The sequence below is a fragment of the Alosa alosa genome, chromosome 16, assembly GCF_017589495.1.
Source record: "Alosa alosa isolate M-15738 ecotype Scorff River chromosome 16, AALO_Geno_1.1, whole genome shotgun sequence".
Taxonomy (NCBI): Eukaryota; Metazoa; Chordata; class Actinopteri; order Clupeiformes; family Clupeidae; genus Alosa; species Alosa alosa.
The window spans coordinates 32,548,425-32,573,737 of NC_063204.1; the positions used below are offsets into that span (position 1 = coordinate 32,548,425).

Below are 25,313 nucleotides of genomic sequence, written 5' to 3' on the forward strand. Positions count from 1 at the left end.
ATCCTTAGGATGTACTAGGATTTGGCGAAGCTTGATGTGTGGCTTCACTGGTGTGGTGATGTGGTGTTTCCTCATCGCTCACTGTACGCGTTCTGTGACCCCCCTGACGTATGGGAGGGTGACCATGCCTAGGTTCTCAGGCCTCGAACCTTTTTTCTTTTTCTCCTCCTTGTTATTTCTCTGGACCTCTCTCTTGCCTTTGTTTATGGCCCAGTTTGGCCAGTTATACAGTCAATAGCCAAAGACAAAACCATCAAAGTGCTACCCGCAGACAAAGGCAGAACAACAGTCATCATGGACACAGAACAATACGAAAAACAAATGATAGACATGCTGGGCGATAAAGACACTTATGAAATCTTCAAGAGGGACCCTACAGAGGAGAAAAAGAAGAAACTGAAGACTCTGCTAAACCCATTAGTGGACGAGAGAAAAATAGACAAGGACAATTACAAGTACTTAGTACCTACAGCCAGTATCACTCCCAGAATATATGGCACCCCCAAAATTCACAAAAAAGACGTTCCACTCCGTCCCATTGTTGACAGCATAGGCTCAGTAACATACAACCTTTCAAAAGCCCTAGTTGAGATTATAAAACCTCTCCTGGGCCGAACAAAGCAACACTGTAAAAATTCAAAGCAACTGGCACAGGAACTAAGCACAGTGAAAGTAGAGGCAGACGAGATACTCATATCCCACGATGTAGTCTCTCTGTTCACAAAAACTCCAGTGGACGTCACAATAAATATAGTGCAGAACCGTCTACAAGCAGACTCAACACTCCGCCTTTAACAAACTTAAAAGTTGAAGACATAGTCCAGTTGCTAACGTTTGTAGCAAAGTCCACATACTTCCTTTTCAGAGGGATCATATACAGACAAAAGGAGGGTTTTGCCATGGGGGACCCCCTCTCAGCCATCATGAGTGGATTCTTCATGGAGGACCTGGAAGCCAAAGCCATCGCCACTGCTCCCAAAGAATGTAGGTTGACCCTCTGGAGACGCTTATGTGGGCGACATCTTGGAGAAGATCAAGACCGCCACACACCCTAAGACTCACAGACCATCTAAACACCATAGGCTAAACTGGAAACATAAAATTCACTCATGAGGAGGAAGACCATAGATCCATCGCCTTCCTGGACATGAAAATACATCACATTGAGGATGGTAGCATCAAGATAAAAATATACAGAAAACCCACACACACAGACCAGTATCTACTATGGGCATCAGAGCACCCCACAGCACACAAGCTATCAGTGGTCCGCACCCTATATGACCGTACCAAGGTCATCACTGACAACCATGACCGAGAGGAGGAGGAGAACCACATAAAACAGGCACTCAAAGCTTGCAACTACCCAAACTGGGCCATAAACAAAGGCAAGAGAGAGGTCCAGAGAAATAACAAGGAGGAGAAAAAGATTCGAGGCCTGAGAACCTAGGCATGGTCACCCTCCCATACGTCAGGGGGGTCACAGAACGCGTACAGCGAGCAATGAGGAAACACCACATCACCACACCAGTGAAGCCACACATCAAGCTTCGCCAAATCCTAGTACATCCTAAGGATCAGATTCCCCCTGAGAAAAAGTGTGATGTGATATACGAGATCCCTTGCCTAACATGCAATAAAATGTATATAGGAGAGAAACTCCATATAACACAGCTCAGACGACGTCACACCAACATCACGTGACCCCTCTGATGAAGGCTACAGAGGCAAGGTAGCCGAAACTTGTCAGGTACACAATTTTACCTTATTGGCTTGTACAGAGAAACAGTAAGAATTAGTAAAACAGTAAGCCTAATGAACCTCTTCAATATAAACTTATTACAAGTCAGAGAAATTGAGCACACCTTGGGTCAGTTTGTGCACAAAATTACTTAATTTATTTACACTGCAAAAAATAAAATATAACCAAGTGTTATTTATCTTAAGATCAAAAAATATTTTGAATGCTGCTTTGATAAAGTAAAAAAAAAAGTAATGAAAACCATATTTATAATGGGTTACTTACACTACCGTTTAAAAGTTTGGGGTCACTTAGAAATTTACATTTCACTCCATTATAGAGATCAGTTGCATTGTTTTTTTTTTTTAATCAGGGCAGCAGTTTTTAGATTACATTATAGGCTTACGTAATTGCAAAAGGGTTCTACAATATTTTCTCGCCTTTTAAAATTATATCAGATTAGTAAACAGAATGTGCCTTTGGATGAATGGTTACTGACAATGAGCATCTGTATACTTAAGTAGATATTGCATTAAAGATCAGCCATTTCTTTCAACAGTCATTTACAACATTAATGATGAAAACAAGGACATTTCTAAGTGACTCCAAACTTTTGAACGGTAGTGTATAACAGCACCGGTAACCAATTACATTTCTAAAGTAACCTTTCCAACACAGAATGTATGTGATATTCAACACATTATTTCTGTTGTGTGACTGTGTGGAATTTCTTTTAAATGCCATGAATTTATTCCACTTCCTGTCATTCCAATTCAAATTCAACTTCCTCTGGGGCAGAGCCAATTCAATTAAAATTCCTTTGTCTTGTTGCTGTTGTTTCTGTTTCAGTTTCCCCTTTGGGGGAGGGTTTGGGCCATAAAGTTAATCCTAAACCATCATAAGTAAAAAGATATAACACCTTTGTCAACTTATATTGTACAGTTATAGTCTAATGAATTTCACTTCCTTAAACACCTAAGACATCATATGTTGACATAGCAGGCACCGTTCACTAACCATGACCATGACTGACATCCTTCACAAATCTCAACTACCTTGACTTGAAAATGCTCTTTATTTATCAACAGATATTTCGTGAAACAAAAGAGAAGGAAATCCAGGATCTGTTGCGAGCCAAGCGGGATCTGGAGTCAAAGCTGCAGCATCTACAGGCTCAAGGTGTCCAGGTTTATGTCCCTGAAGATTCTGACTCTGATGAAAACCAAACAACAGTGGCTGGTACGACCAATTAGATGATTATTCAGAACTGATTGAAAACCGATAATTACATAACATCTGGAGATCCATCATAGCTTAATGTTTGCCTCTTTTCTACCTCATCTACAGCTGGTGGCATGCAGTGTGAATACTGGAATGGGTGTGTGCTTGGCAGTGAGCCATCTATGGGGAGTATGATGCAGCTTCAACAGAGCTATCGGGGGCCAGAGTTTGCTCATAGTTTGATGGATGTGGAGGGACCCTTCGCCAATGTTAGCAGAGGTCTGCACATTTCAATATTTATTAAAATGTTGTGTGTCTTACCAACTAAGGTTGTAATGTCCTACTAACAATAAACCACAAACAGGGGTCGACCATTACAGGTGTATGTATTTTTAAGGACCAATAGCAATATCATTTTCTAATGGAGATGCAGATATGCAGATATTTTGGGCCCAATAGTCATTTATTTAGCTGCTGATGAAGGAATCATGTTTCTAAATCTATTTGGTATTGTTTTTGGTATGAAGACACTTACCTACCGCTCTCTGGAAAGAACATTATTATTATTATTATTATTATTATTATTATTATTATTATTATTAATAAGACAATTCTACTCAACGCACTGTCAGACAAATTTGTTTGTTTTCAGGATGATACGTCTTAAAATAAGTCAAACTCATATCAAGTCAAGTCATATGATTTTACGAGGAAGGGCTAGGTAAGTCTCATTATACTGAATACAATGCTTTAGCCCTCTTTTGCCTCAGAGGGGTGTGCTAGTGTAACCTGGGTCCCAGGGTATGGTTCTCACCTGTTAAGCCTGCTGTTTAACCAGAGTAGCTTAAGCACCCCTACGATATAAAGGTTATACTTCGCTCTGTATTAGCCAGTGAATGGCGTCAGTATAGACCACCTTAAAGGTCAGTCTCCATGAAAAATATTGAAACAGAATATCAAAAGTAATGAGTAAAATGTAAATATAATTCCCTGTGTGGATATGTGTCAAAAATGTACACTAAAAAGTAGTGATTCAAAAGGTAATTAGCTTATATCTACTAAATCTCTGTGTGGATATATAAAGGTACACTAAAAAGTAGCGATTCCAAAGGTAGGTATAGGTTAATCAATAAATCTCGGTGTGGAAGTAGTCATAACCCGCCAATAAACCTGTATGTAAACTCCCACAAATCAACATTGACATCAATCATCCGTAACAAGTATGCAGTGTAGTGCAAATAATCTCTACGTTTGAAAACTGATAGCATTACCCTAAGGTGACTGGTCACTCAACATACAGTAAACATATAAAGACATAGACAAGCTTGCTAAATAAAAATAAAACCCCCATTGCAGGCCTGTTGAAGTTCGTAAAGGAGAATTCCGGTGTGATATTGACCTAAAGTGTGTTGAAACATGGTTTATCGTAGGTCAATATCACACCGGAATTCTCCTTTAAGCAACATACCAACATGCACCAGAGTGTGTTTCCCGCACAATAGGGCCGCGCGATCAACAGGTGGCTATTCGGTGGCTGTTCTTCCTCGTAGTCGGAGGAACCACTGGCTTTCTCCTGGTCACCAGTGGCGCTATCCGGGCGGCGGTGCTCCCTCGACGGCCACTCAGTGGAACCACATGCTTACCTGGAATCCTGTGGCGCTAACTGAACACCGGTTAAACTAGATAAATCTCAGTGAGACGTTTCTTATTAAAACTAACGTTACGGTTTACCTCAGAGCAACTGACCAGAGCCGGACAGTAACGGAGTACATTTACTTGATTACAGTACTTGAGTACAGTTTTGAGGGTTCTATACTTTACTCGAGTATCATTTTTGGGGAGTACTCATGACTTTACTCAAGTACATTTGAGAGGCAAATATTGTACTCTTTGCTCCACTACATTTCTATCCATAGCCGTGAGTACCTGTTACTACTTCTTCTAAAAAAGGAAAAAGCAAAAATCTCGGAAACCCTCAATTTGTTGTTTCCCTCTCAAACGTGATTGGATTGTGCAGGCGCCGCTGATTGGGACAGCCAGCAATCACCTTCACCTTCTTAGATTTCGATAAGAGACGAAACCAGGTCCATCCCGGGAATGTGCCAACCTGTGGCCCCACCTTGCCAGACTATTTGAATTTTCTGAACAAGTTAATGATAGTTTTCGCTTCAAGTGTTTCAATTACAAAATAGTATTTTGTATTTAAAATATGTATTTGAAATACATGTATTAGAAATACTGCCCATCCCTGGCAACATGGTAAAAAGATATAAATTACTTGATTTTACTTTCAATTCCTTTTACATTCTCCAAGGTATTAACATTTTTCATAAATCCATGTAGGATGTTTCTGTACATAAATGTAAGCACTTTGGCGGTAGTAATGCAATATTTAGAAAATGTACATCTGACTGTTGTACTTTTTAAAATTTAGCAAAGGGTATCTGTACTTTTACTCAAGTAATGAAGCTGTGTACTCTGACTGCTAGCCTAACGTCACTAGCAGAAGTATGCTAGGTTAATCTTCCGAAGCTGAGGGGGCTGAAACTTCAATAACGTTAATGTCAATAACTAAAAACGTAAAACACCCGCGCTGGTGTGTATTAACCTCCCGCTTTTACTCGCTTTTTCTGAAGGGGGGTGGGGGTTACTACCTACTTTCAATGTAACATACTGTTTTGGTAGTTACCTCTCTTGTAGGAACCCACATTTCTGTCATTTTGTCTGTGTGTGTGTGTATTTCACCCATGGAGGTATTATATATAACTGGAGAGAGTGACTAAGGGCCCCATCATGACATTCTAAAGCGCATGGTCACTCGTCAAAAGCTTATTCAAATTTAGTAGGATGTCCAGGCCACATCGGGAAGGGTTTCATTATCAAACGTCGAGCGCATGGAGGTGTTCCTAGGTATTCTAATAAGTTATATGGGTGTGTTTGGGGCATAACATCATTTAAACCAATGAGAATGACATCTCGCGCTTTGCGCAGTTAAAGGGAATGACAGATGTCAAATAAATGCATCGGTATTTTGGCATTCAATGGCACATTTGAAGGAGGCTGCTTGCGAGACCGTATGGAATAGTTATCCCACTAAACCATGCTTTACTAAAACCTAGCATAGCCTTTGCACTCATCTATTATTTGAACTCATTGGCAAAGTGAAACTAACTTCACCAAGGTGTTAGTCAACGACAAGACAGTTATATGCAGTTACTTTCACTACTGACTGACAATGGGTTACCATCAAAAACATAGGCTGAAAAAAAGCAACACTTACCCAAATATTGCTCAAATGACTGAACAAAACAACATTTATCCTGCAGAGGAGTTGCTTATATCTCGTGACAGTGCGTCTTCAGCTGTGCTCCATACGTGTCTCTTGCCTCTCCCCTAATCACTTTTAACCGTCATTACCAATTTGCAAATGATGGTGAATAACTACTCATCATGAGATGTACAGTATTTCGTAATATCTTTATTCTAATTATGTTTCCCATTGTAATCGTGCAATTTGTAATGTTTTGCATGGACGTGCGCTGGTGTGCGTTCATGAATGATAGAAGGATGGTGCGTGCACCTGCCAATATGACTGTTGACAATACGCTCTTAAAATAACATATAAACAACTCGCCATAGACTTCTGACCAGGTGTACAATAGTGATTTTTAGACAATGCGCCAGGCCCCTCCCTAGGTTGTTAATTGCCACACCCCTGGGCGCATTGTTTAAAAAAAAAAATAAACGTGCAAAATACCGAATTAAACTTTGCGCGGGTGGAAAACGAGTTTTATGCGCCAGTGTGCAAAATACAGCCCTCAGTCCCGCCATCCATACAAATGAATGGTGGAGGCTAGGCTAGTAAATTCATAGTCAACGTCATATTGAACACTGGGGTTCAGATCCAGCGCCAGTCGGCTCTGACCACGCGCCAAGTTCCAAAGCTGGAAATGACGCATGGACCAACATCGATTTTTATAGGATATTATTAAAACTAACGTTACGGTTTACCTCAGAGCAACTGACTGCTTGCCTAACATCACTAGCAGCAGTATGCTAGGTTAATCTTCCGAAGCTGAGGGGGCTGAAACTTCAATAACGTCAATGTCAATAACTAAAAACGGTTTTTAGTGCCATGTGTAGCGCATTTTTACAGTCTATGATTAGTTTGTTTTTTATTTTATTGTTTGCCATCTCATAGCGGGTGCTCTAAACGTATTCTAGCGTTTGCCCATGACCAAATCAAGCCAATAATAGCCAGTAGCCACAATAATGACGAGCCAGAGCCCCCAATAGCCACCCTGTTTCGAAAATGGAAGATAACGCACAGAACGGCCAGCCTGAGCGGACAAATACGTCCCCAACTCATCTAAAATGTGGTGTCTGGAAATACTTTGCGTTGTACACCGCAGATGGTAAAGTAACCGTTAAAGAGAATGTAGTCTGCGGACTCTGCAAAAAACAGTTTACTTACGCATCCACAACATCCAATTTTCGCGCTCACCTGTCGAGTTACCATCCAAATGGGTGTCAGAGCCACAGACGGCCAGAGCATCGCCAGACGTCCATGTATGATTGCAAACTTTCCGTAAATCCTCAAATTATGTCCGGGGTCTGCTATTTACTTGGGCTTAGGGCGAGAGGCAGACCTTTATTTCTTACTTTGTGCGTTTTATTGTGAGACGTGTGTTTCTTTTGGAGCGGCATACCAGGCTATCAAAAGCAGATGATTTTCGGTTTGGTTTGGGATTTAATTTACTTTAGGACTGTTTTATTATATATCTAAATGTTGAGACTGATGGGCACTTAAATATAGGGGGTATTTGATGGCTCACTGTGAGGTTTCATGTAGTTGAAAAAGTGTCGGAATTTCCAGCTGTTTATTGCGAGACAAGGCAGCCGCTTTCATTCATTGAATGTGCGCTGTGCTGTAATGGAAACCTTATTGTGTAGCCTAAGTTGAGTTATTTTTTATAATGCATGGTGCACTTGTTTGTTGCAACAATTGTGTTTAAATGTAGTAGCATACTGCTTCAGCCTCTGGCAAGTTCAAAAGGGGGCTGCTAGTGATGGGTAGAGAGCAACGTGTTGGAAACCCATGGTGTAGGCTATAATGAGACAATTAAGGGCTTTATGCCGCTGTTGTGTAATTTATTGTCCTTCATCATATTTAGGCTATTTTTGTTCGGGACAAACAATAACGAAACAAGATCAATACAATTATCTTTATTTGTCATGCATAACCATAATATAAATGTCTTCTCATAAGCTCCTTAATTACGCACTGAATAACGTTTGGCTGTAGCCGCCGGATGGGTACCCGCCCACCAACATGTACGCGCATGAGAGCTCGTGCCCAACACGGATTTTCGTGCATGGAGCTGGGTCCAAATGTTCCATGCAGTGCCATATTTGAAAATGGCGTATGCTAACATGCCGAAGCTGCACTCTCTTGACCCCCTGGTTCCACCCCTATTCCCCCACCAGATCCCACCCACTGAGCAATCTAATAGGCGGAGAGTGACAGCTGACAGTTAACTTGTCCTATGACATTTGTTGTCTTCGCTTTCAAACTAGGTTTCCCCACCATGAAAACTACAGTTCATCTCACACAAACCACAAAAGTAAACAAAGTAGCAAAATGCCAATGGTCCATTTGGGAGAATAGCTAGTAGACTAATAGCTAGCTAGCAGACTAATAGCTATACCATGTAGGTTAGACAAAAATAAACTTGAATTTCCCCTTGGGGATCAATAAAGCATCTATCTATCTTCTATCAATCTATCCATATGTGAAAAAGCAGTTAGCTAGTAGCTAGAGGGTTGTGATTTAACCCTGGGCTACAATACCAACTAGAATTTTTGATCTTGATATAAGATTAATAACACTTGGTTAGATTTGATTAGATAAGCAATTTTTGTAGTGCAGGGGTCCCCAAATAGTTTGGCCCAAAGGCCAAATTATGTCAAGCATGCCAAACCAAGGGCCAAAGCATCCAGGATTAATCATGCATACACCCGCATTGTATATTTGACCGCAACATTTACTGCACCTCTGAAAGCAAATCAACAACATTGTGACAATATGATACCTGACCAACTTATCATAGATCGATAGATAGATAGATGGATGGATAGATACTTTATTGATCCCCAAGGGGAAATTCAAGATGACCGCAAACTCAACACACCCCATTGTAGTAATTTGTATTATAAATGAACACAGACAACGACATGTCTTTAACCTGCTGGCATATTTACTGAACTGTTTCCATGACAACACACAGATATATTTCTACGGCCCCAGGTACGGGGCATCCTGAGGGTCATACTACATCTCCCCTTCTCCCAAAGTAGTGACAAAACCTTAAATAAAAGTGTTCATACCTGATAGGACTGCCTTAACTGTAGATCACCTAGTCTATTCGAAATATTAAACCTGAACCAAAGATATTAGACAGAGTAAACATAAACATGGCACTGTCTATTATGCTTAATTCTAGGTGCTGAATACTATGTTACAAAGTCTTTAAGCCCTCTGTATCCACCCCCCTCCCCTTCCCCTTCTTCTGGCCCTGCTGCCTGTTCTGTGTCCTCCACGGCTGGTGGTGGGGCTTGTATCTCTGGGAGGGGTCTGAGGTGTGCTTTGTTTCTCCTCACCTCTTCTGAGTCTGTTTCCACTACATACAAGCGGGGAGTGTCTGCTTTTCTAAGCACTGTGGCAGATTCTTTTGTATTTGTGATCCAGACTCCTGCTTTTTGCTTCGGTCTTACAGTAGCTTTGTGTCTGTGATTAAAAGTCAGCTGTCTGTGTGTGTTTTAGTTGTTTGTCCTTGTCTGCAAAGGCTTTCCTGTTTGGCCATTGAGGTTTAAGTTGAACAGGTGACACTGGCAATGGTGAGTGCAGTCTCCAGCCCATCAGGAGTTCTGCTGGTGATAGTCTGTGATGCAGCGGTGTGACTGTAGGCCAACAGAGCCCTGTATGGGTCAGCATTTTTCTTCAATAGGCCCTTGACAATTTTCACAGCTCTCTATGCCCATTGCACTGTGTAAAGTATGGGCTGCTGGTCACATGTCTGAAATCATAGTCTGTGGCAAATGAGAAGAAGGAGCCTGAAGAAAACTGAGGGCCATTATCAGTTATTAGTAGTGCTGTCAGTTAAACGCGTTATTAACGGCGTTAACGGAAACCTATTTTAACGGCGTCAATTTTTTTATCGCGAGATTAACGTTCATTTTGGTGTAACAAACTTTGTCGTTTTTTTCACATGCTGTTGGAACAACTAGTAACGTTAGAACAACTACAACACCACACCGATCTAGCCAGACCAGAAACTAAACAATAAGCACTGACGAATGGAATGGAACAGAATGTTGTATGTGCTGCATACACGCCCCCTTTTAGGGGGAAGATGACTGATATAATGGAAATCTATGCTGCATCAAAGTGGAGAGCGAAACGTGCTTATAGTAAACTTACTAAATCTTGAAACAAACATGAATAAAAGGCACAAAATAAGGTTGGTGTAAGAGTTATATGTGTGTTTATGGGGTTAATGTGACCATGTTCCTATTTAGTCCAGGCAATCTATGTGAAAAAATCACCCAACCCAAAACTAATTGCAACAGAAATGATTTTTGTTGTATTCAGTTCATGAAACCTTCCCAAATCACATACCAAAAGTCCATGAAAATCCAAGTGGTGGAACATTGTCAAAATTGGAATTATGTGTGCATAGGTCAATAGCGAAAAGCTGCACCTTTTGGCAGTTTTATTGAACTTTTATAGTACAGGATGTGAAAATTAGGTCAAATTCTTTCATATAAGCATGAAACTTGGTGAACTTGTACAGTTTGGAGCCCTGAACATTTTCAGATATAAAACAATTATCAAAAAACCCTAATGGTCGTTGTGGCAACTATTAAATGTTCCACTATAACTGAATTACACCTATATTCTTCATTATATCTCCTGAACCAAACATGGTATCTCAGAACAAGTGATGCCTACAGGGATGAGCAGTATTTATGGTACATGTATTCCATATTTCAAATACAAAATATATCGTATATACGTAATTTGTATTTGACGGAGTTGAATAATTTGTATCAAAATGCTTTATAGGTATGTATTTTTGTAGTTTAAAATATTGACAACTATTTTTGGTAAAACCAATACTTTTGGTTATGTGATGACATAAAAGTGCAAAACATTGAATGTAGCCTCTGACTGGTGCTGACTTAGAAATTTGCCCACACTTGTGATAATATTGACATTCAGGAAGATGATCCAGTGCAAGTTGAGTAACTTTAGGTGGGTCAATATAGGGTTCAACATCAAAAGAATTGATACAAAAGGTTTTTTTATGGATTCTGGTACTGTTAGACATGCTAAATAACATACTAAAATCTAGTAAAATCTGACTTTGAGAAAGGGGTCATTTTCAAGATGGCCACCAAAATGGCTGCCAAGAGGTTACAATAGCTATGGGCCCTATCATGACAGTCAACAGCACGGCGCAAAGCGTATAATCATCACGATGCAACACTATTCTACTTTAGAATATTGTACACTATTGTACAATATCGTTATGCCCGTCTCTTTTATTGAGCAATGCACCAAGGGGTGTGGCAATTAACGACCTAAGGAGGGGTCTAGTGCATTATCTAAAAATCGCTATCGTACACTACCTAAAACGCATTACGCCACTGACCAAGAAATACCTGGTCAGAAATCCATGGCGAGTTGTTTATGTTATTTTAAAGGGACACCAGGCAAGCCTGATGCCTTTTCTCTACAAAACTCCCACACGCTCGGTCTGAAGCCCTTTTCCTTTTTGTTTGCATCTTCCGTCAACGGTTTTCGCTGCTTCTTCGCCGGCTCTGCCATTATACACACGTTTGCAACAATCGCGTTTCGTTAGCCTGCCCCTGTGCTGTGAATGCAGGATGTAAACTGATCCTGCTTCGGTCGGCGGGTACGATACACTGAACTTGCAAGCGGGATATTCTTCCTACAGGCAGTAGGGGCGGGCGAGAGAGTCTTCATTCGCCCTGTAATGAGTCATTTAACCATATACCAACTTACGAAGATGAGTAATTAAACGTTGCCTGGTGTCCCTTTAAGAGTGCATTATCAACAGTGATGGACGAGTGCACAATTACACCCTGCTTTTCTCGTCCACAGGAACGTGCACCAGCGCACATCCATGCTGTCATTATCATTAGGCTATATCTTATCACAGTCTGACTAAATACATATTGATAGTCATACATTGTGTAGTTGTTTGTAAGAGACATCGTTGTTAGTTGTGACCGATTCTTTGTGAAAAAAGATATGTGCTGTTCTTTCGTAGATGCTATGCCTACATGTGGCTTTGGAGAACAACAGGATATCAATTGCCCCAGCCCTCACTCTCTTGATATGGCACATGAGGCTCCCTTCAAGGATCACACCTCAAACAGACCACTTTGGGTGCTCCACTTCACCCTGGGTGCCCTCTCACCCAATCATGTAACCTAGGGCTCCTGCTCGGGGTCCCCTCATCCTTTACTCCATTGGAGCTATCGCCCCAGCCACAAGGGTGAACTCACCCTAATCACGCTCTTTGGGTAATTACCCAAGGGTGCTGGGCTCACCCTTGATCCACTTCTAGGTTACCCATCATTCCTTGCCAGCCCCCGAGATGTAGGAGCTGAGCTCAACAGGTCTACAACCGCAGTGGGCGGATGTATATCTTGATCATTGAATTAAAATAACAAGGAGCAGATCCAGTCAGTGTCCTATAGGCCAAAGTGAGAGATTTAAATTTCATTCTGGCTACAGTAGGGAGCCAATGAAGAGTAACTAAGAGAGGAGTTACGATGTGTCCTCTTTGGCTGATTGAAGACCAGTCATGTTGCAGCATTCTGAATGATATATCACACAAAATAAATTAAAAAAACATTCAATATTGATTTAGTATCAACCAATAATTATTCTGATATTAATATTATTGTAATGTCTACATCTTTGTGTAGGCTACAGTTAAATACTAAGCAATGGCCTCTGACTTAAATACCAAGGCAGTTAAATGACCGTGGTATGGTATAGTCTACGTGATACACAGGACTACACAGTAAACCCATTTAAAAAGCATCATCATCTCAGTATACCCATTTAAAATAGGCAAGGATACATATTTAATAACATTTGGGGTTGCTCACAGTATACCCACCACTACAACTAACTAACTAGACTACACCACTGGTTAAATGGCACATTGCAATTTACAATTTGTGTGAGTTCAGGGGCATACAGAAAGTTGAAGTTTGGGTGACCTCAATAAAGAAAATAGAAACAAAGGGATGTGTACAGCCTCAAGTATGAATGATGTCACATTAACAGAAGGTTCAGAGCAGCGGCAGACCTTTCTTGGTGCCACTCAAGTTATTGAAAGTCATGCGTTTTCAGAACGTAGTGGTGCTGTGCCATGTCCCATGTATAAGGGGCTTCAGGTTGATCCAGTGACGGTGGGTGATTATGTCAGGGAGATGGATGTCAGGGGACTTGGAGAAAGGGGGAGGACATGCCACCTCAGACCACTCCAGCCAAACCACTTCACGTAGGCATTCCCTTGCTTGCAGACTAATGTAGACCATGGAGACCACCTTGCCGCCACCTCCAGTACATTCAGCCATTACCCATATCTTACCTGCAAAAAGGAAAGTTACAATAAAGTTAGTCAGACAATTTTACAACATTACAAAGCATCTAATCAGGCACTCAACACCACTAGTAATACCAATTAATTAAATATATGTGTGCAATAAACTTCACAGCCTACCTAATGTTAACTACACATTTAAATATGCGGTGTGAATGTTATTAACTTGCGTCAGCTTGAAAAATAACGTTATCAGTATGACTGATCATGGACGTTAGATGACAAACTAAGGTCTTTCTCAAATGTTCACCGATATCCTGGGAAGTGACTGGTTCTTGGCGTGAGTGTTTAATGCAGGCGTTTCATTTATCGATCATTCACTTATGCGGTCTACAACTACCGACCTAGTGCTACCTATTTTTTACAGTCTATGCTACCGACCTACCATCACAGAAGTAGCTCTAACAGAGGTGTCTGTCGTTAACGTTAGAAAAAATGCAACGCTGGCAAACTGGCAAGTAGTTACATTAACATGACGGGTTGATGAGGTTCATGCTTCACATTACGTTAACGTTAACTTGCGTTGCTTTATCACATCATACCGTTGCTTTATCACATCATATACTGTACTGACTGTCTAGTGTTATTAATCCCCATGTACAGTCAATGGTTACTCCATGTTGAGATGGCATACACTAAGATTGAGATATTTGAAAACAGCAACAACTAATAAAACCAAGTATATCATGCATCGACTGTTACGGGAGCTGTGTGCTAATCTTCACTTCAACGACTAACTTAGCCTCCCGTTAACGGTAAAGTTAATGTAGCTGCTAACGTTAGCATCTAATTCGCTGTCCGTATTTCTGTTTTTAGCTCATTAGTATTCACCATACTAAATTGTCACAGTCTATAATCAACATAATAAGCTCTCTTAGACGTATTTAAGAACACCAATAGACAAAAATGGCGTCGCCTCGGCGGCTTCAATTCCATAGAACACTGTAGAATGCAGCCACACTGTCCAGTTCTATATATACAGTCTATGTGTAAAACATTACAAATTACACGATTAGCCTACAATGGGGAACATAATTATAATAAAGATATCAGGAAATACGTCCCACAATGAGTAATTATTCACCATCATTTGCAAAGTCACAAGATGTAAGCAACTCCTCTGCAGGATAAAAGTCCTTTAGGTTTCTTATTTATTTAAACACTATTGGGGTAAGTTTTGCCTTTTTCAGGCTATTTTGTCAATGGTAACATATTGTCAGTCAATAGTAAAAGTATTTAACTGTGTGTAACTGTTTTGTCGTTGACTATGATACCACAGAGAAGTTAGTTTCACATTGACAATGACTTCAAATAATACACAAGTGCAGATGTGTGTAGGCTATACTCTGCTTGGATTTAGTAAAGCATATTTTAGTGGAATACCTGTTCCATACGGTCTCGCATGCAAGCAGATTCCTTCAAATGCGCCGCTGACTATCAAAATATCGATGCGCTTTTTGAAGTCGTACTGCTTGCTGTTAAAGGGAATGACCGATGTCATTCTCATTAATTTAAAGGATGTTAAGCCCAAAACACACCCATGACTAATTAAGAAACATAAGATCCACCTTTTTGCCGGACTTTTGAAAACAAAACCACACCCAATGTGGACTGGACAAACCCCTAAGCTATTTGCTAGTGACCATGTGTATTAGACAAATATAGCCCTATATCTCAATTACTATTCAGCCCACAGGGGTGAATCTGAGGACAAATGATGGTCAAATTAAACAATAATATGATTTTAAATGTTAACATTGAACATTTTTGAATGCTCTAGCTTTTTCAGCGATATATTAAAATCAATGTGTTTTAATACAGAGTAAATGCAATGTAGGAATATGTACCGTGTCCAAGGCATAGATAATACTTAACTGGTATTATATCTCATCTAGAGGGCATATGCTTTTAGAAAATATTTAGTTTAGGGTGGTTAATCTGTTTTCCCTGGACATTTTAGGCCAAAATGTATCCACTTTACACTAGATTCAGCTTTACAGAATACATGGCAATGTATTGTGCATGGCATGGAGGAAGATGGGAAATGTCTGAAATTGTGTAATATCTCTTCTAGAGGGTATATGCTTTCAGAAAATATATAGTTTAGGGTGTTTAATTTGTTTTCCCTTGACTGTACATGCCAAAATGTATCTACTGTACACTAGATTCGCCTTTGCAGAATAGAGGGCAATATGTTGTGCATGGCATGGAGGAAGATGAGACATGTCTTAACTGGTGTTATATCTCATCTACAAGTAATATGCTTTCAGAAAATATATAGTTTAGGGTATTTATTCTGTTTTTCATAGACAGTATAGGCTAAAATCTATCCGCTTTACACTAGATTCACCTATACAGAATATAGGGCAATGTATGTGCATGGCATGGAGGAAGATGGGAAATATCTTAAATGGTGTTATATCTCCTCTGGAGGGTTTATGCTTTCAGAAAATATATAGTTTAGGGTGTTTAATTTGCTTTCCCTAGACGGTATATGTTAAAATGTGTCCGCTTTACACTAGATTCGCCTATACAGAATAGATGGCAATGTATTGTGCATTGCATGGAGGAAGATGGGACATGTCCTAATTGGTGTCACATCACTTCTAGAGGTTATATGTTTTTAGAAAATATGTAGTTTATGATGTTTAATTTGTTTCCCTTAATAGTGCAGGCCAAAATGTATCAGCTGTTCACTTGATTCGCCTATACAGAATAGATGAGTATGTATTATGCATGGTATGAAGGAAGATGGGACATAAGTTGATTAATGCTATATTTCATGTACAGGGCATATGCTTTTAGAATATGTATAGTTTTGGCAAAACCATGACCCATGCATAGGCAGGCATTTTAATTATTAAGCTTAAACTATATTTATTAGTATCATGCACCTTTTGCCAGACGTCACAACAGTCACCTCTTTGGAGGCTAGCTGCAGTTATCTGCACCTTTCTGTCGAATTTGGACATTGTCATGTCCATCTTCAACTTTGCCTTTTATAATTTTCCTTTATTCATTCACTTACATAAACATACTGTGCTGTCTGATTACTGTTTTAGCCAAAATTGTGCAAAGTAAAGAGGCATCATACAGGCCCCTCTGATTGGATAGACAGTCTCTGTCAACCCCCGGGCAAGAGGTCAATTACTATAAGTCTTGGAAAATGATGGACTGATACTTTTGTGTGATAGGCCTATACTGTATATGATTCAGTGGCCTCTAAATCAGACCACCAAAAACACTTTCCTAGGCTAAATAATGCTTAACTATGTGTTTGTACAACTTTAACATTGTGGAACACTTACATGCAACAACACACTGGCTCTATTTAAAGACTCAACAACCATTTCCATTGATTTAAAGGGCCAACATGTAAAAATAGACACCAATTAGCAACAAACCAGTCTGAAATAAGCCTGAGAAATGTACTAACTCTTTGAAAATAAAAGAATGTTCCTCAACAATGCAATATTCAAAAATTCCATGTTAAGTTAGATGGGGTCAGATATTCTTTAGAATGCTTATTCTATAACATTCTAATTACAGTTTTGTCAGTATTTGCTGAAGGATAATGCATAAAACAACCCTCATTTTAACATATTTCCACCAACTGGATTTGCATGGACTTTTACTATGGTGTTTAGATCACCAATTGAAATATAAAAATGTGAAAAGAAATTCTGTTGCAATTAGTTTTGGGTCAGACCTTACTTTGCCTGGACTATATGTTTTGCTCTCTCCAGTTTACTAACAGGAGTGTCACGAATGTATAGATAGGCACAGTTAAACTGCCCGTGGCTGACTAAGTTCAGCAAGCTTAACTTTACATGTCATAACATGAACTAAACATAAGTCACACATTCATTCTATCACTTGTAATATGAACGTAGCCAATTTCCTACAACTAGGTGAGATAATTGGCTATGTTATACTGAAGTTCCACAGTTAGCTAGCTAGCAAGCTAACTGTTTTGCATGGGATATGGTAAGTGTACATGCTAAATTTGTATAATACATGGGGTATTGCAAACGAATAAGGTTGGTAATGTACATCGTTTCGACATGAGTAAGTTACATAAACACAGTAATTCATAACTGCCAAATGATTGAATGTCCTGTGAATTAATAACTAGATGTAACGTCAACGTGTGATTACTAGCTGTCTTTCAATGGTATAATCAAAGATTGTTAAGGCGGAGCAAGATACTTCGTCGTAGTTCATGTCTATGGGCGCGAAATGGGGATCGAATCCTGTCTGCATAAAGAGGCGTGTCGATGACGTATTGACGAAGCGTAAGTTGCAACCGCCAACAGCAGCGGCAGAAATAACCGGCGCACACCTGATATAAGGTTGATTTTCTCCAGACTGGATTGCTCAAAAATGCTAAAAATGTACCTGAAATGTTCAGAAGGGTTTGAGGATCATGAAAATGTGCCCGAAATTCACATTCCTAACTCTATAGAACCAAGACCTCGTGATATGTGGTGAAATTCTGAGCTATGTCCATAGACTTCAATGGAGCAGTCGCTGCCTCTGCTCTGCATAAAGGGGATTTTGACCCCCTATGCGATCCGGGTTCCCGGAAGTGGCTCCTGATGAAATATCTTGCTCCGCCTTAACAATCTTTGGTATAATGTTAATGTGTTTTCCGCTAAAATGGGGCGTGATGCAGATTAAATGTGTCTTTATGATGATGCGCCGTTAGTTGGCTACGTAAAGGCATGCTGCACACACTTGGTTGGGCTAACGAGCCGGCCAAAGAGTAGTAGTAGCCTAGACTGACACATTAGTTGTGTGCATAGAGGTTGTGTGCCGCCAAAGATTTTTTCACCGTCACTTGTTCTGTTATCAACATTCCTCTTTGGCTGCTACTATTTGTGATGCACTCTGCTTTCGACATTCATTCACATTAGATTCCATTCTTTTCAATACAACTCCGCACACCAGCATCGCACTTTGCAGCCGTGTAAATCACGACTTCATTTGGTCCCTGCTCCATAAAATCCATTGTTCATCCAGTGTTTGCCTGTTAAAAACTTCGGCGTTGATGTGTGTGGCAAGTGACAGTGCACCATAGACTGTAGGCCTATAAAATGGCAATGCACTCATGTTGAAAAGTTCCTTATTTTCAACTGAACTCAAAGATAATGAATATAGAATGAATATAATATTTTCTGTTTGTTATGCCCTTTATAATGTGTGTAGGCCAGTGGTCCCCAAACTTTTTCTTCCGAGGGCCAGCTCACTATGCCTGGCTCTAAGAGAGGGCCAGAGACTCTGAGTATATCAGTAACCATAAATAGCTTAACGCTGTGAACAAAGGCAGTCTACCTTAGTTGAATATTCCATTACATTTAATCTATCTTTGTGTTTATATTGCCATCTTTCCATATCAGTGTAAAATGTAGCTCAAATGAAATAATACTAATAATAGCATTCTCAAAACTATAAGCAGGGAGTCCCAAAAGTATATTTTGGACTCTGAACTTTGCATACACAGCTCAAGTTGTGAACAAGCAATATCCTACAAATTTTAAGTTCTCAAACTATGATTTTTATGAAGTGGTGGCAGAAACATCTGAAATGACCACCATTCTAACTTTCACTCACCTGATGAGAACTTTGTGAACTCTTTATGAATATTTGAACGAGTGAATAAAAAATATAAATAATTATACCAGAAAGTTCCAGAATTATTACTTGAACAGAAGTTAGTTAGTTATTAACAATTAATTGATCAACTTTTAGAATACTTTGAGCACTGGTGCAGTCAGCAGAGGCCTCTTACATTGTTTGCAGGTACAGTAGGCCTACTATACATTTCATACCGTTTTCGATGGCAAACGCAAAACAGCGCCAAAACAACCACCAGTGGACAAAAAGAGTATTACATGTGTACTGTTAAGACCCGCCATAGAGAATGAATGGGGGAAATTACGGAGGTTATAGTTTGACGATGTCGTACTCCCGTGCGGGGCCGGATCCTATATACCACGGACATGTTTTAGGGGGCCACCTATATCATATGTTCAGATCTATCTACCGAAAATATAAAAAAAAAATATATATATATATATATATATATATATATATATATATATATATATATAGTTATGCAAAATCATGCATATTTAATTAGATAATGCATAATTTGCATAATTAAACATACAATTTTCAAAAACTTGCAATACATTTTTCATACTTGAGTAAGGTAAGTAATCAACTGAGGAAGTTTCATGGTGATATCTATTATTTAAACATTTTACCCTGTAGTGTCTCGCCTTAAGAAACCTAGGAACGCCTTGTTGCGCCATACGCCTGACGGTTGATAACGAAAACACTCCCAATGTGGACTGGACATCCTACTAAATCTAAAGCTTTTGACTAGTGACCATGCGCTTTAGACAGTCCCTAGGTAGGGCCCTAAGATTAACGTTAGCCTACTGTAGTAAAAACCAAGCATGTCCGATTACAATTCATGTGAAAATCATCCGACCATGATCACACAAACCGCTTCAGAAAGCTATAATGAAAGGCAAGCTACAATTTGTTGTTGGTTCCACTTCCTACCTTACAAAACAAGTCAAGCAGCATGCATGTCTTTCAGCAAGGAGCTGCACTATCTGGTGGACAAGCCACGTAACGACAATACTGGGAGATCTATATGAAGGATCAGTATTCTGTTTTCCTTTATTTCATTTAAAAATATTTATCCACCATTATAAATGGCAAAACTGATAAATTGGTTGGGCTCTATTAGGAATTATTTTCGAAAACAAATAATTAATGCTGTTTTTTCTGTAGAAAAGAATGTATCGGCTTACCCCTCACATCTACTTTACAATTGTGTAAATATATAAATACATGTTGCTTAGCAACATTGCGCAAAACTAATGCATGCGATAGTATTATGATTTACATAAAATAAATAAAAAGTCACCTCTAGAAAAAAGGAACAACATATTTAACTGCTCAATTAATAACAATGGGTCAGACATGAGAGACATATTTTGTCATTGGGGCATAAGGTAAAGAATAAAGAAATCTATTAGTCATGCATTAATTTTTGCAAAAATAACAGGTCACATATTAATGAATTAATGCCATTGTAGTGTTGCAAAATGAACAAGGTGTGTTTGATGGTGTGTGTGCTTCTCCTAGATGACTGGGATGCAGCTGTTGTGAGCCTGCTGCAGGTGTCTCCTCATATCTCTAAAGGCCTGTGGAGCAACACAGTGCGTTGCTATCTCATTCACACAAAGGATACAAGAGAAGAGCTCCATCACTTTATAGAGGTACAAACACAAGCAACTTTAAACTGTGGTTATGTAGTCACAGTTATTTTTTGTAATTATACATTTTCGTTAAATTCATCTGTTAGTGCATACAGAAGGTATTCAGGTCCATTACTTATTCACATTTTGTAATGTACCAGGCTTATTCAAATATTTTGTTCAGTGCTGTAGCCTGCACTGAAGGTGCAAATCCCTATTTCTGATGGATTATTGTAGTGGATTTGACTCCCATGGGCGAAATCTCATGAAATTTGGCACATTCAACAGATGTCACAGAAAGCCCTGGATTTCACCCTCTTCGTTTTCAAAAATAACATTGTGCACACCTGTCAGTTTTCAGAAAAGTTTTTCTTTACAACAGTGGTCCCCAAACTACGGCCCGATACCTCATTTTGGGTGGCCCCCCAAAACATGTCCGTGGTATATAGCAACCGGCCCGCACGGGAGTACGACATCGTCAAACTATAACCTCCGCAATTTCCCCTATTCATTCTCTATGGCGAGTCTTAACAGTACACATGTAATACTATTTTTGTCCACTGGTGGTTATTTTGGCGCTGTTTCGTGTTTGCCATCAAAAACGGAATGAAATGTAGGCCTACCTGCAAACAATGTAAGAGGCCTATGCTGACTGCATCAGTGCTCAAAGTATTGCACAAGTTTATCAATTAATTGTTAATAACTAACTAACTTCTATTCAAGGCATATTTCTGGGACTTTCTGGGATAATTATTTCTATTTTGTATTCACTCGTTCAAATGTTCATAGGCCTACAAAGAGGTCACAAGTTCAGGTGAGTGAAAGTTAGAATGGTGGTAATTTCAGACCACTATAGCGCTTCATAAAATTCTCATAGTTTGAGAACTTTACATTTTCAGAGTTCAGAGTTCACACATTTTTAATAAAATATACTTTTGGGAATGCAAAAGCCTTTTTATTAGTATTATATAATTTGAGTTACATTTTACACTGATATGGCATGATGGCAATATAAACACAGCTAACAATGGTATTAAATTACAATAGCCTATAGATTAAAAGTAATGGAATATTCAACTAAGGTAGACTGCTGATGTTCACAGCACTAAGCTATTTATGGTTACTGATATACTCCGAGTCTCTGGCCCTCTCTTAGAGCCAGGCATAGTAAGCTGGCCCTCGGAAGAAAAAGTTTGGCGACCACTGCTTTACACTAACCCGGGTATATGCCTTCAACAGCATGCCAAACCTGTACGTGGCAGTGTAACGAGAAGCTCAAGCCCATGTTAGCCAATCAGAATCCCGAAAAATATCAACAACAACAACGAATCACTTCCTCTTTCTCTTTTGAACTGCCAAAAAACTCAGTTTGTACCTCTTTAGACGCAAACAAACAAACAGAGTTTTCCCAAAAAAACGATTAGCCCGGAGTTTTTAAAAACTCCATTTGTGTCTAAAGGACAGGGTCAAACGCAGAAAAACATCACCGGTTGCATCGTTTTCGTTGTCGTCTAAACAGGGCCTGAGTCTCGTGGTTGGCATGTAGTTTCAGCTACACACACCACATTTCCTAAGTGTGTGTACCTCACCAATATGAGCAACTTCCATATGCACATTGTATTAGAATCAAGCCTTTCCTTACCTTTAATGACTTTGAAAAAGTAATTCATGCTTTCATCACAACCAGACTGGACTACTGTAACTCTCTATGCCGCTTGCAATTGGTTCAAAATGCCATTAAGACCTGACGGACTCTTTGCAATACTGGGTTGCTCCCCTTTTTCAGTGACTTTCTTTATAGAATTACAACAGGCCCTTATGTTTGGTATGGTCATAGCCAAAAGGGTTATTTTAAGGGAATGGAAATCAGTATCCCCTCTTTGCTGTAAGATATGTTTGAATGATATGGTATCCTCGTTGTACCTGGAAGAGCTGCGCTACACTTTGGGCCCTATTTTGCACCCTGGCGCATGGCGTAAAACTCGTTTTCCACCCGGCGCAAAATTTATTTTCTTATTTTGCACGGTTACTTTTTAAACAATGCGCCCAGGGGTGTGGCAATTAACAATCTAGGGAGTGGCCTAGCGCATTGTCTAAAAATCGCTATTGTACACCATTACGCCACTGACCAAAAGAATCCTCGTCAGAAGTCTATGGCGAGTTTGTTATTTTAAGAGCGCATTGTCAACAGTCATAATTGGTGGGTGCACAATGAACCATCCTTCTATCATCCATGAACGCAAACCAGTGCATGTCCATGCAAAACATTACAAATTGCACGATTACAATGGGAAACATAATTAGAATAAAGATATTATGGAATACTGTACATTTCATGATGAGCAGTTATTCACCATCATTTGCAAATTGGTAATGACGGTTAAAAGTGATTAGGGGAGAGGCGAGAGACACGTATGGCTGAAGACGCACTGTCACGAGATATAAGCAACTCCTCTGCAGGATAAATATTGTTTTATTCAATCATTTGAACAATATTAGGGTAAGTGTTGCTTTTTCCAGCCTATGTTTTAGATGGTAACCCATTGTCAGTTAATAGTAAAAGTAACTTACTGCGTATAACTGTCTTGTCGTTGACTTATCGTGTCGTTTTGAGACGTGTTCAAATAACAAGTGTTCATTGAATCGATTGTAAAATCGATTTTCTATGTCTAAAGACATTTCCATTTTCAACGCCAAATCCAATCCACGGACAACTAACGGGCATTAGGACGAACGTAAAGAGGGCGCTTAAAGACGCACAGGCCAGCAATATTTCTGATGATTTATTGGCGTGAAGTTTTGTGCACAATGACAAACAGGAGTGCAACATTCTCGAAAAACAATAAGCAGAGTGGACTGCCATAACATCAGTGAAAAACATTACTGCAGGCTTCAACGTGGCTGTGTTTACGATTATAAATGTCACAAATTTCGCCTACGTAGGAACTCACGGCTGCACAGCCTTGCACACTGCACAGGACTGCATACCGCTTTGTCCTTCTCCATAGTTTGATCTACCCAAAACCCGAAGTCCTCAAGTTATTAGGGTTTATCACTCGTCTCTCTCTCATGTCGCACAGGTTGATTGCGTTTGTCCTCCATTTTTTGGCAAAACACCAGCAGCAAAGCAGCCGATTGAAACAGCTGTTTCCGTTGCGAAAAATTGGTGGGAATTTTCTTTTTAGCTTCCGCAATGCCAACTGCACTTTCGGAATTCTTTATTTTCTTTTTCTGCTTGTTTGTAGGTTTTGTTAAATCTATTTGTTTTATTTGTTTAATTCGTTTAAAATGAAGTGTACATATTTGGTCAAAATCGATTCCCTATTTTAGTTTTCGAAACTTGTGTTGGTTGGTCCAATCGATTGTGCAATCAATTTTCGAACGTAAAGTGACAGCCCTATTAGTTTCACTTTGAGTTCAAATAATAGAGAAGTGCAAATGCATGAAGCTATGCTAGGTTTTAGTAAAGCATGGTTTAGTGGAATGACTATTCCATACGGTCTCACAAGTAGCCTCCTTCAAATGCGCTGTTGACTGTCAAAATACTGATGCATTCTTTGACTATGCGCTTCGCACCATTAAAGGAAATGACAGATGTCATTCTCATTGGTTTAAATGATGTTACGCCCCAAACACACCCATGACTGAAACCTAGGAACACCTTGTTGCGCCATGTGCTCGACGTTTGATAACAAAAGCACTCCCAATGTGGACTGGACATCCTACTTAATTTGAATAAGCTTTTGACTAGTGACGATGCGCTTTAGACTGTCATGATGGGCCCCACTGTCAGACATCCACCGCAAAGATCTGGGGGCCTTCACAGACCATATTAAGAGAGAACAGTCTCATGATGGTTTAATGATAGTAGATTGTGTTGTACTGTATGATGTGAATTGTTTTCCTATTGTCATGATATGATATTTCCACCTGAGAGACATTGCCAAAGTACAGCCATTTTTAACACAACATGATGCAGAGAAATTAATCCATGTCATTATCACTAGTAGGTTAGACTACTAACAAAAGAATGCACTTTTTACTGGTCTCCAATAAAAGCATTTAAGAACTCTGCTGCTAGACTTTTAACTAATGGCGGCCTTACATTGTACGATTTTGGTCTGTTTTCACAGTCAGCGACTACATTTTTAAAGTCGGACAGAAATCATGGGAGTTGTACTGGAATCGCGGCGCGCTAAGGTGCCAATCTTAGCGGTTTTAAGTCAGTCGGAGTCAGTCCTTTTCTAGTTTTGCCGTTATGAATCAAGTCTTTCTAGTCGTGGCTCATGCAAATAGTGACGTGAACTATAAAAAACAATAGTGACCTCTCTCCAACACCAAACAGGAAGGGGCAAAGTAGGTGACAGC

The 25,313-nt window shown here is 39.6% G+C and overlaps 1 protein-coding gene across 7 annotated transcripts in view; it reads left to right on the top strand.

Annotated features, from left to right (window-relative positions):
• Positions 1-25,313, top strand: part of nphp3 (nephronophthisis 3) — a 165,406-nt gene that overhangs the window by 16,254 nt on the left and 123,839 nt on the right. For all 7 annotated transcript variants that reach the window (XM_048265979.1, XM_048265984.1, XM_048265981.1 and 4 more), the window contains 3 exons: positions 2,830-2,980; positions 3,089-3,241; positions 20,833-20,966. In XM_048265979.1, the coding sequence (XP_048121936.1) occupies positions 2,830-2,980; positions 3,089-3,241; positions 20,833-20,966 (438 nt within the window). The remainder of the gene's footprint in view (positions 1-2,829; positions 2,981-3,088; positions 3,242-20,832; positions 20,967-25,313) is intronic.